Source organism: Orbicella franksi, chromosome 2 (genome assembly GCF_964199315.1).
Source record: "Orbicella franksi chromosome 2, jaOrbFran1.1, whole genome shotgun sequence".
In the NCBI taxonomy this organism is placed as follows: Eukaryota; Metazoa; Cnidaria; class Anthozoa; order Scleractinia; family Merulinidae; genus Orbicella; species Orbicella franksi.
Genome location: NC_138146.1, coordinates 28,371,545 through 28,384,727, shown reverse-complemented (window position 1 = coordinate 28,384,727; position 13,183 = coordinate 28,371,545). Strand labels below are relative to the sequence as shown.

General features: G+C 37.1%; 3 protein-coding genes across 4 annotated transcripts in view; 1 reads left to right on the top strand and 2 right to left on the bottom strand.

Annotated features, from left to right (window-relative positions):
* Window positions 1-13,183, bottom strand: part of LOC145479086 (uncharacterized) — a 243,610-nt gene that overhangs the window by 867 nt on the left and 229,560 nt on the right. The gene's annotated exons all lie outside the window — the stretch shown is intronic.
* LOC145479072 (apoptosis regulator R1-like) lies at window positions 425-4,299 on the top strand. Its single transcript, XM_081457315.1, has 2 exons — window positions 425-899; window positions 3,030-4,299. The coding sequence occupies exons 1-2, from the start codon at window positions 462-464 to the stop codon at window positions 3,153-3,155; spliced, it is 564 nt and encodes a 187-aa protein (XP_081313441.1). The 5' UTR covers window positions 425-461; the 3' UTR covers window positions 3,156-4,299.
* LOC145479092 (uncharacterized) lies at window positions 5,977-13,137 on the bottom strand. 2 transcript variants are annotated; one of them, XM_081457346.1, is made up of 4 exons: window positions 12,632-13,137; window positions 11,095-11,216; window positions 10,729-10,810; window positions 5,977-9,451 (listed from the first exon to the last, which is right to left on the bottom strand). In XM_081457346.1, the coding sequence occupies exons 1-4, from the start codon at window positions 13,050-13,052 to the stop codon at window positions 9,252-9,254; spliced, it is 825 nt and encodes a 274-aa protein (XP_081313472.1). In that variant the 5' UTR covers window positions 13,053-13,137; the 3' UTR covers window positions 5,977-9,251. The 2 variants fall into 2 exon arrangements, with proteins under 2 accessions (XP_081313472.1, XP_081313473.1); XM_081457347.1 differs by lacking the exon at window positions 5,977-9,451 and having other exon boundaries at window positions 9,466-10,810.

The window sequence follows — 13,183 nt, the reverse complement described above, 5'->3', positions numbered from 1 at the left end:
CGATCGCATTTTAACGTGCTCAATTTTTCTCCCATACCACACAATGATACCTGTGAAATGAACCGAAATTTATGATCGATTTTCTTTTGTTGTAGTTCGTGTGTTCACGTCGGCAAGCTGTTTATTTAAAATTAACCAGTAATTGTTGCATTGTGTATATTTGGAATTAATGTCTTGAAAAATTACGACATGACATGCGTTGGGGTCCGTACAAAAACTTGCTTTTTCAGTTTGCATAGGGCAATTTTCACTTGGCGACCTAGAAATTATTTTGCGTGTTTATAGGGTCAATTTTATCGGAAAACAACGTCAACCTGCCCACGAAAAGCATGCGCTTATGACGTCATATAATGAAAACATCATTCATTTTTAGCAGTTCGTTGATTGGTTAAGATCGAAGGTGTATTTGATTGTAGTACAACTCCATACAACGCGAAGGAGCGTAACAAGCAAGGTCGACAATGCCTACTGTTGAAGAAAACAGATTGCAGTCGTTTCACAATATTGTCAAGGACTACATCGCATACAAACTTCGGCAGCATAATATTTTTTTGGCTGGTTATCATGAGAATTCGTCTCCTTCGGCGGCTGCCTGTCATTTGCGACGAGTCGCGGACGAACTAATAGAGGAGAACAGTCAGTTATTCGATTCCATGTGCGACCAACTTCACCTCACACATGCCACAACATATTCCACTTTTGTCGGAATTGCGGATGAAATTTTCCAAAGTGGAAAAAACTGGGGCCGAATAGTAGCGTTTCTGGCGTTTGGAGCCACACTAGCGGTGTATTGTGCGCAAAAAGAGGATTTGGCTCAGAATATCGATAACATTGTTGAATGGCTCTCGGTCTACATGGACCAGAACCTCAGCGGTTGGATTGACGACAATGGTGGATGGGTGAGTACTGTTGGACATGCAACTGATCTGTGAATTCGTGTCCATGTCAAGTAATAGTAATAGGTTTACAAGGAGGGAAAAAGTCATTCACAGATGCAGTAAAACATGCACAGTGCAGTAAAAACGCTGATTCACTGACTATCGTGCGCGGTTTGTTGACAATAAGAACCAAAGGGATTTCAAATATGTGGAAATATCTTCAAAAAAATATCTAGCGTTTTTTTTTTAGAATTGTTTTCGAAATCAAAAATCTCCTTTTTCCTTTGCTTGGTGGATCGAAGGTTGAAATTTTCGGAAGGTTTCTTCTGTTTCCTTAATTTCTTCTTTTGCATTGGCGTGGAAGTGCCAAGCTTGAGCTCAACAGGATGTCTTATATGAGTTTAAGCCTACTACAAGATTTTTCCTACCACAAAAACGCAGATTAAAGAATCCAAAAAACATTTTCTTTTGCTGGGCAGAAAAATGTTTCACGATTTTAGGCTAAATTTAATTCTCGTATCCTCTTCCTGTCGGGTGATGTTTTCGATCGTGTATTTTCAAGAATAGAACTAGCTCTTCCCGGGGGATTTCACTCTGTATGGCAACCTTTCATTACACACATAAATTACAAATGGTTTCAGTTTTTACAGATACGTAGTTCGAATTCAAATCTCAAATAATATTAAAATAAAACTGAATAGCTAGTATTTTCGAACATTTTCTTTACTATTCAATAAACTATATTATATTAACTTAAGCTTGTATTGGTGCAGGGTTTTTTTCAAAATGACTTGGTAATTTGGGAATAAAGTCTGTCTTTGCCAGAAAGTTCTCGTCGGCGCCAAGACACGTCTCTTGTCTGCAGATAGAAGTGTTTGGAATCGTGTTGTAGTAAAAGTGCGGAAACTCATACATTTCCATATATGTCGCATTTGTGGTAAGATGGAAAGATAAAACATTACCCTCAAGGAAATGCTTTCCTTCCTTTCTCCTTTACTCTTATTCACTTTGCTTTGACAAGCTCTATAAGCAGCGATTGACAATTAAAAATAGCGAAAAGGATATGGTTGGATGGCGTTCAGCATTTGCCAAATTTTTTCATTTTCAAATGGTGATGTAATTCGGCAAATATTGTATTTATACACTTTGATCTGAGAGGTTCAGACATCAAACCCTTCTGTGGGTTGTTAGCTTCTTCATGATATTCTCCTTGAATAGAAAACCAATATTGAAGACACTATATGAGCAAAGTTTGTTGTTTCCAAAGAAACTGGTCAAAACTGCTGGGTTGCCTTGTCGGGCAAATGAAACACATAGCTATTTATTTATCACCTTGAAGCAGATAAAGGTAAATTAACCATCATAGCAAGTTTGTGAAGCTGACACTTCACTCAGCGGTAGCCCTTCAGCATGATCATAGACACTTTTCTCTGGTGAAGGACAAACCCTCAAAATGTCAGCTTTAGGAACTTGCTATGGTGGTTTTCTTCCTGCATCAATTCAAGTTGATAAATAGCTAAGTGTACACCCAAATAACTTTGTGGTAAAGTAGCACAGATACTGACATTGCCTCGCACCCTCCTCCTCTCTGATAAGTATTGCTTTAAGGCCCAACTAACCATAAAATAGTGACAAAGCTTTTACAAAAATTTTCTTTTCAACTGCTCTGAAGCCCCCCTCCTCCCCCCAACTTTTCCCTCTTTAAAACGTAACTCACTTTACTTATCCTTATCCCACAGTAGGAAGTGGGATGTTCAACAAGCCCAGGGCAAAAAAGAAACATTTCACAATATATATTTTTGAAACTTCAACAGGATTGGTAGGGTTCATACAGTGTAGTTCCTATTCAAGGTGACATATGAAGCTGCAACAGCCATGGCATACACTTCTGAGAAAAGAGGAGCAACCATTTTTTAGTCAGAGAATTACATGGTTAACTCCTCAATAAGTCTTCCTGAAGATACGTTCACAAAACAGCTATTGATGTGAGAGCAGTGGAACTGCTCTAAACTTCGAGAGTTCAGCAAAAAATTGCAAATATGACAGCATTGAATGTCCAAGTACAGGATATTTGTTGCATTTTTATTCAGTTTTGTAATATTAGCATGCTATGTAAGTTAACTATCATTTCTTTTTTTGTTGTTGTTTTAGGATGGATTTATCGCTTTCTTTAAAAGAGATGATGGATCTTCAGAAAGTGGGAGAAGTGGTGGATGGCGTGTGGCAGCTGTTGCTGGTCTGGGACTTGGGGCCCTGCTTATGCTGGCGTGTAGATGAAGTCAAGAAATAATGTCTTTAAACTCGGATATTTAAAGCTTTCAACATGTTTTATCTCTATTTACCTGTTATATATTTTCTAGTTGTCTTTGATCGGGTTTCGTTTATAATAATGTGGTTACATGCGCTTTGGGTGAACACAAACTGGACAAAATCAGGTGTGGGAAACATTGTGTTAAACAATCTAAAGCAGAGAAAAAATTAACATTGTTCTGTAGTTAGCCAAAGTATTTTCCTTCATTATTTTTAGAATGACCACTGCTTAAAACTTAAGATGGTTACAACTATGTATATTTTTAAGATCTCTGTCAATAGTGTGTGACATTTTTAAGATTATGGTATTTTCAAATATCAATGACAGTTGATTATCCAAGAATAATAGATGTGAAATATGTTCTTGCGCCCGTTCACTTTACTCACCAGTGGGCATGCATGCATTCAGTCACTTGTAAAACTGATGCGCACGACATCTTTGTATCTTCCATGAAGAACTTATAATTTATTTAAGTCAGTCTGTAATTAAATTATCTTCAGTTGAATAGAGCATTACTGTGAATACATGTATTACACTATTTTGAGTACATTAAATACAGAACACCTAAGTAAGTGGCATCCACAATAGTGACATCTATGGTTTCAACATGAAGATCTCTGCATTGCTTTTTATAGTTGAAATCAATTACAAAAAGAACGAAAGAAAAAAATAAAATGTAAGTGAAGTCTTGAAGTCTTGCTTAACGGCTTAACAAAAAGTAATCTCAGAATTTCATTTTACGTAATTTGTGTTTGTACAAACAATTGTTTTACATGTAACTCTTATTTACTATTATTTTGGTTAGCAAAACTTGAAGTTCTGTTCATAGTAATCCCCATTAACACTTGTGAACCACCTTCTGGAGTTATAAATAAAATTGTTTTGAAGCAAGATGATAGATAGTGATCATTGATAATGTTATATCTGGCTATATTTGTACATATTGATGAGTTCTTTGAGGTTTATAGCAGTCACCTGCCTAACTATCAAAAGACAAGGGCAAGAAACTGAAAACCCTCCTTGAGTTTAATTGTAACGTTTTGCTCTCTGGACCTGATGAGCTTGGATGAAAAAAGAATATCAATAAATATGAAGTTAAACATTTGTCAATTGTGCCGTCTCATTTACTGAATTTGTTTTTGTAAGACTTGAAACAACGTGGTTGTACCATTTAAGTTTATTTTTAACATTTGAATTTATTGCTTCCTTTCATCTTTGGAGGGAATTGATTGTCAGCAGCCAATCAGAAGATACTTCCTCAAACAAATACCATGGTGCCTTACAAAATCAATAATTAATTTAATTTTTAATTTATTTTGTTTTGCAAATTTAGACTACGAGTAGTCCCTCTTTCGCTTAGTCCGTCGTGCGTGACGCGAAAGAAAACCGCGAGAAAAAACTGGCCGCGCGAAATCCTGGAGGCGAGGAGCACGCAAAAGGAGGGACTACCGCCTAAGCCCAAGAGTTTGAATTATGCGTTGCTCTCACAACGCAAAAATATGATTGGCTTATGTTAGGAGCGTTGACAACGTGTTGTCAACATTCCAGATACCTGTGACGTCTTGGAGGAATGTTTTGGAATCGGAGCACAGAGAAAATCGAAGCGTTGGAATCGCGCTTCGCAAGCCGTGATGTTCTTGCGAATCTGCCAACAGGCGCTTTGGAAAGATTTAAATTTATCCAGTGTTTTGTTTGGCAAAGCTTTCTGCCTCCACCCCGACTGCGAGCGTGTTAGTGATTTCGCCGCTCAACAGCATCGTCTAAGTCAGCGAATATAAATTCACTGAGCTTGGCCTTTCTGCCGTCCATTTGAAAGATTGAACCGGACTCTCACTTGACGCCGGACACTCACCTGAAATTTTCCGCTGCTATCGGCAAACATTTCACCGCAGTTGGATGATCTCCTATTTATAATGTATAATGTATAATGTATAATGTAAATTCTTGGTTGAAACTCTGTTGAAATTTTCGCAATAACTTTTAGACGCAGCGAAAATCGTTACAAGAGGCCTTATTCGCCGTCTTCTTTTTACAACTTCTTTGACACTTTCGCTGAACGAACACTGAACGAAGATATACTTCTCACGGCATATGTTTTTGCCTGGCTACTTGAAGAGTAGAGTTGAGCAATTTTATTCAGATCTCCCGGGGCTATTAATAACAGGCGATAATAAAAGGACGTCAAGATGAGAAATCCTACACCGAAAAATCACTCGGCCGTGAAAGGGCAAACTCTTGGGCTTAGGCGGTAGTCCATCCTTTCGCGCGCTCCTAGCCCCCAGGATTTCGCGCGGCCATTTTTTTCTCGCGAATTTCTTTCGCGTCACGCACGACGGACTAAGCGAAAGAGGGACTACTCGCAGTCTATTGCAAATGCAGCCAAGTCATGTTTTATTCAGGGGCACCCAACGACCGTTTTCTCTCTAATGCTGTTAGATGCTGTTTTAGGCTTTCTGGAGTACTTTTAAAGCTCTGTAGGTTAATTTTAGGTTGTACTAAAAAAAATTTATCTGTTCGGATATTCTAGGGGAACTTGAGTATTCTCGAATTTAGTAGGGCTTTTTTGTCCATTTCCCGAAAACCTTAGGTCTTATCGCCTTTCCGAAAATGATAGCTGACCTTTTTTCGGTACTCAAAACGACATTTTCAACAGTCCGAAAACAACAGACATTAAATTTCTCATGTCACGAAAGTTCGAGGTGCCAATTCTCTCAAGAAAATCAGAGGGGATTAAAAGCCTTCCGAACAGATAATTTACCGAAACGATCCGTTGGGTGCCCCTGTTTTATTCCCTTGTTGTTGCTCCTATCTCCAAATACACATCACTGTATGTTTGGTTGTCGAGCACTTCTCAGATCTTAAGAAAACATGAAACTGTTACCTCAAGAGAGACTGTGAAACCGCTCCAAACACTGCAACAATGAGAATGATTCCTGGAAATTCCCATTTAAAGAACTGCAAATTTAAGGAAAACCATTTCTTTCCCTGTGTCCATATACTGTACATTGAAACGCTCACCCACATATTTGGGAGAACTTGACAAAATTGTATCTGACTGTCTAACAATTAAATGTACAAAATCAACTTTAAAGCCATCTTATTTTTTATTTCCCTTTGTATTAATGCTTCTTAATTTAACGTATTGTAACATACATAGGAAATACTTGGTGATGATGATGACAACAATGATGGCAACAATGGTCAAGATAATACTGATGATAAAGTACACAAAGATGAGAAGGATAGTAAGGGAAGTCGGAGCAACTATTGTAATCATGGAAGTATGGAAATCAATCCACTATTCAGAACAAACTATTTGAAAATAATTCCTTCACATCCCCACTGAAGATGCAAATACTAGCAGTCTAGACCTCTTATTTTAGTTCAAAACAGCAACTATGCCTCATCTGAACCTCCTTTTCTTCCCATATAATATTATGGTTGCAAAAGAATAAAAGAAAATGCTAAAACCACAAAATTTAATACACCTGTCAGCAGATTGCTATTATAATATCATCATGCTTACATGCTCATTAATAAATTACAGCTTGGCTTTGTAGCTTTGGGAAAAATGCTGTCAAAAGTAGGGTTGTCATAAAGTTTTAAAGCGACTTTAATTGCTGGAGTGGAAGACTTATTTTTTGTCTTTCTTAGAATCAGGGCCGGGTTGTTCAAAGCCCAACTAAGCTAACTCAGGATAAGCAAGCATTTTTATTTCAGTTTTGTAACTTTTTAAGTCAGGTTTTCTGTTTATATTGTTTGTCCTTCAAACTTTGAATATTATCAAACGACGTGTACATGAAATGTAAGTGGTGAAAAATATTTTTATACTAAAAAATTAATACTACGGTTAACTTTAAATCTTGCATTCGTGTTTACTGTCTTTTGAACAACCCAGCCCTAATAGCCCTGCAGGTTAGCTGGCCAAGATCATGAAGTAGATGTTGATTTTTCCCAGCAGTCAGCTACTTCAGACAACCCTGTGCAAAGTACATTAATCTTACTCAATTTGTAAACTAAGGCTATGTTCATATTTGGTGCCTGAGTATGATTCTGGCTGGGTACTAATGTGAACATACCCTTTTTCCAAGTATTCACACCAGAATTTGGGCACTGTGTCCGCGCCCGGGTACAAGGTCTCGACCTTGCACTCGGGCACTAAATGGTTCTTGGGTGTTTGGAGTACCCAGTGTCTGAATGCAACAATATTGTGCCGGTGCCCAGGCACCAGTGCTCTGAAGAGCCAAGTGTGAACACAGCTGATACTTAGTAAGATAAGTCAACCTACGATATTTGTGAGTTTGAAATTAACTTCAATTTTACCAAATCTAACCATCAGTGTTCCTTACAATATTGTTTTTAACTAGCTTGCACCATTACATTAGGTCCTTATTATCTGAAACAGGGTCAATAAAGGAGGAGCTGGCTATTTTACGTTGTGTAACTGAAACTACGAAAATCCCCAACCAAACAAAAACGATGAGTCTCATAAAGCAAATTGTCAGTACTGAGCCTCTGAATTACAATACATTTTAGCAAAATTGATACTTGCCATTTAATCAACTACACTCACAGTGAATATAAAATGCAAAACAAATTTAACCAAAAATGTATAAAAGCATGGAACTCTAACTACCAGTAATCATGTGCTAGATAAAAACTAATGCTACCAAAAGCAAGGCAACTTATGACTCCAGATGTGGAACATGTGGGATATAATTCAAAGAGAAAAAGCAAATATTTAGATCCATATCTTACATTCTGTTTCACTCACTTATTTGAAGTCTAGTGAACAGAAGGCAGCCATACTATAGAACATGGCTGATGAACATTTTCTAATCAAAGTGCACATCATGAGAAAGCATGAAAGATGATACCATGAACATACTTTCGATGTTGCCATCTTATAAGCTTGAGATTTCTATGGCATGGTAATTGACAAGGGCGCAGTCTGATTCAACCATCATGCATAGAAATTGTGAGCAAATAATCTAATATTGTTTTAGTAATTACATTGTAACTCTACTAGTGGTTCAAAACTTTATCTAAATCGTCTTCACAGACTCTTCAAAAATGCAAAGAAGGGGTCACCAGTTTGATAACAAATGAACAGCGCTAGGCTACCCACTATTGATTTATTTGCGGGTAAATTTCTGTCTGCAATGCAGGCTAGGCATTCGTGATAGAATGCTAGTAGATTTATACTAATTGGATATATGACTGGGGGCATGGCGAGAACTACATGTATACATCCAAATTCTCCGAACTGCATGTAGTATAATAAATTATATTCCTTTGAAAGAGCTCATAAATATAAATTACACAAAAAAGCTATCACATAACATTAACATTGTATTCTCATCACTTCATTTGGACTCAGCCATGACTAACACAATAATAAATTACAAGACCTCCATCAAGCCTGCAAACTACAGCCCCCTAAAGGACAATTACCTGTTATATTCAGGATTTTTTGCAATGAAAGTTTAGTCTGACCACAAAACACCACATTGAAGTTCTGTTAATTTGAAACTTGTAAATAGAAATTAACTTTTTTCTCTGTGAAACATGAACTCTTTCCATAACGAACTCTGATCACCAAATTTGGTGAAACTGTAACCATTGTTCCTGGACTGACAAATACTTGCCTTGCAGGCTTGTCATCTTGTAAACGACAGTCATAAACAGTTTTACATGCTCATGTACTAAACAAACACCAATATTGAACACTTAAGTACACCAGAAATTATAGTAGTCTAGTATCCTGTATTACCATAACCAAATTCACTATTAGCCAATCAGGAACCATGTCTACTGTCCTGATATCCTACAACATCAAGTCACTGACCTGATATGGCTACAATATCTTAGTCACTTGGCCGAATTTGGGTACAGTAATACCTAATCGTAACTTTTTTGGAACACTTTGGCAGCATATCAGGTTTCTTTGGTCTCACCACGGCTTGACCATACTTACCTGATATGCTGCCAAAGCATGCCAAAAAGGCATGGTTAGATATAAAAATATTACTTTCTAGAGTAAAATAGCTAAGGCTTATTTTTTAGAGTCCATTCATCAAATAATCGACCTTGGAATATCTCGGTCTGTGAAATGCATACCACCAAGGACGACCAATAAGAATAAGGGCAGCAAATAAGAACAAAGTGCCGAACCCAAGAGCAATAATCAGAGAGGCATATGTGGTGTGGTTTTTACCATACTTTTCATATTCCATTGTCAGTGGCTCGGTAGTTGTCACAGCTTGGAGAAAAAGAAGATAATATTCTGATTAGAAATATTTAAACATACCATTGTCCCAAGAAAACAACAAGAACTTATTTGTGCCCTTTTGTCACTTTTTAATTTACAAACCTTTAACCTAAGTCAACTACTAGCTACCAAACCACAATAAACCAGCTTATTCCCTCTTATTTTCACATTCCTGAACTTAATTCATGGAAATGGGAGAAGCAAATTTTGCCAAACTTAAAATTTCGTGATTTGGCAGAAAAATTACATGACATCTAATTTTCACAGACATTTGGCAAATGCTGTTCTGCATTAAGACAAAAGGCAAACAGACACTGTCATCTCAGAATTGACATTACAGGTTTAATTTTACATAACCATATTTTACATTGATGTTAGTAACAGAACCATAGAACCATAACAAAACAAACTATTAACAGAGACAGGTATGGAAATTCATCGGTGACAAAACACAAACAAAACACAACTGCTATGAAATATTACACAATTTGTAAAAAAAAACCAATAAAATATCACAGCATTGTAAACTATAGAACTTAGAAAAGAATGGCATGTTGTAAAATGGGAAAAGATTTCTATGACAGTCACAACAAAGCAGTGCCCCTTCTATTGCGTCCTCCTTTTTGTTCAAAATAAAATTACTATATGAAACGCCCAAAGGGCTAAAAATCTTTCGTGACTAGAATATTTCGTATAGTGTGATCGTCCGGGTGAGTGTAGTTCTGAAAAGAACTGTTGTTGGTGACTGACGTTTCGACAACCTGAGCGGAAGTCATCTTCAGAGTTGACTCTTCTTGACTCTGAAGATGACTTCCGCTCAGGTTGTCGAAACGTCAGTCACCAACAACAGTTCTTTTCAGAACTACACTCACCCGGACGATCACACTATACAAACTACTGATACTCCTGGGTTCAAACCATTTACCGACTAGAATATTTGTGCTAGGGACAAATTCTGAAACCTTAGGGGCCAGCTAGCCAGGCATGAAAAGTCTTGTAATTCCCATAAATGTTTTTTGTTTATTCTGCTGTAAGAACATTTGTTTGCCTTAGTTATTGAGGTTTACAAAGTAACTGTGTGCATCTAGGGTTACAATAGCTCCGTGTACCAGATATGAAAAGTGTCACATGTTTTGCTATACGATCTCTGTAATTTTTAGACCAACAATTTTTTCTTTGGAATTCTGTTTATCCTGGTGTCAGAATGTTTGTCTGCCTTAGTTAAGGGAGAGTTTCATAGAGCTTTAACTGTATTGTAATACTCTTACCTTCAGTATTAGTTGTAGCTGTTACACTGCTTGATGTCTCACTAGTATTGGTTTTGTTCTTGGTTTCAGAAGTCGAAGGTTCCTAGGTGAAAATGGGAGAAATTTAACATCCTTACAATAGAACAGTAATATTATTATCAACTGCAAAAAGTTTCAAGTGCCAGAAGCAAATATTTTCTATGGATGTTATTCATCAGATGCATGTGAGTGAGTGTGTTTTCTTTTTCCAAACCCAAGGACTAAAAATATTCAGGTAACACCCTGATTAAACTAACTAAATGCACCATGTTGTAGAGTAAGAACAAAACTCGATTGAACATAAACATGTCTAAAAGCAAGTCTATATCCTCAGTGCTCACATCTTACCTTTTTGCTTGAAACATCAGCATCTGGCTTGACAGTGGATGTATTTTTTACATCAGATTTTGATTCAGCAGAGGAGACACTTTCCTGCAGGTTAACAACGTCCTTGGCTGCAACTGTATTACCTGCATGTGAAAATTGGAAAAAAAAAATTAAAAGTCAACACGTTTTTACACAATGCTTGCTTTCAAAGTTGATGCAATATTTATAACCAGATTCTTTGTTTTCTGATATTTTTTTGCATGATATGTACTAGACAGAAAACAGTAAGAAGTGGTATTATTGAGAGATTATTTTTTTAAAGGATGATGGTTTCTCTAATGTAGGTTGGATTGAGGCATATAACCTGTTTGAAGCAGAAACAATTTTTCACACTGATTGGTAAAAATACAATTTGAACATTAAGTTCTTTGTTTAAGTAAATTTGTTTGAAGACTACGAGTCTAACAAACAAGAGCCCACATAAAAAAAAAAATCCCATTCCCAACATGTTATCAAAGCATGACAATAGTTGCCCGGCAACTATAACTACCATTAAAAAAATGATTGCATTGGTTTAGAAAAAAATTGCTTTTCCAAAGCTGGGTAGTAGACGTACATCGTTGATGAATGAAATTTCAGCCAGCAATAAGCTCCCTTTCAGCTGGTGAAATTAGCCAGTAGCAACTTAGCTACTAACGGCTCTGTTATATAGTATATATTAACAACTATACTGTGGCTATAGAAGATACCAATACTTTGATTTTTAATTCAGGGTCTTTTTTTTTTCACTCCTCTATGTCCAAAATTTGATTATAGGGAGACTTTGAACAAACCACGACAGCGATGGTAATGGAAACGTCCCTAAACTAAGGGTTTAATTAGCAGACTAATGCACATGCCTAGAAAATCTTAGACCATTTCTTTGCCATTCTGACAAATTGTGCCGAGTCTGGAGAATGTAGGCTACAGTGGCCAATTTTATGAATAAGTTGCTCAAATTTGACGCTGTCTTATTATAGCATTAACAGTAATAGGCAAACTGAATAAATCTAGATTACTGCATGATCCATGGGTTAAATATTGCACTGTATATATTCACTTTTCACTCAACATTGCCCTCCTCTTACTGCGTTTGCTTAAACTCCCTTATTTTCAATATTTGGGTTTCCAATGTTCGACCTCAGATCACTGGCCATAGCATTGAAAGTTTTAAGGCTTTTGGAATTCTGTAGCACTGGTTGGTTGATAAATTATATGCTGATCTACTAGCTCTTCAAGTCTATACTTGGTGGAAAGTTTATCATAATATCCAATTGAAACAATTTTGCCTCCTTAATATATATAATGTACGCTGAAATAGTATGACATATTCTCTAATAACCTATGGATTCATGCAGCTGCAGAATTACCTAACAAATGAATGCTTGTGATTGGCTTTTTGTCACTATTCACACCTAGAAAGACTAAGCTTACTGTACATAACTACCGAGAAACACATTTGTTAATTTACAAGTACATGTTCAATCGCGCTCTATTTCACCGAGATATTTACCCTTACCTTGTAGCAGATCTCGAATCCCAACCACCGATCCTTCGGCCTTACTACTCACATCAACCATGCCCGCAGAACACAGACTTTGTGGCCGACAGTTCAGAATAAAACAGTTGTATTTTTTGTTCTGGTCATTGGTGGGTGGGCGAGGATAAAACAGGTACACCGTACAGTTGATATTATCGCAACAGCCTTGCTCGCACTCTGCGGAAGAGTTCACCATTAACCCTTCGGGAACAGAGACGATTCCTGAACTGTTTTCAGCCTTTTCTCTCGCGTTTTTCATGTTGACCATTTTGCCGTTGAACCGCTCAACCATTTGACACGAATCAGTGGTTACTTCTGTTGTCCCTACGCTGAGTACCTGCACAGTTACCAGATAAATTCCAAACAGAGCCACTGCGTAACATTTTCGCTGCTCCAACATGTTGATTGCGAGGTAAAAGATTTCAAAATAGCACAAAATTCGAGCTAGCCGCCCCCCATGCCACGAAAAGAACAACAAAACACGTCGCGTCTTCAATAAGTCACGTGGCCTCTTTTATTGACCTTACATGA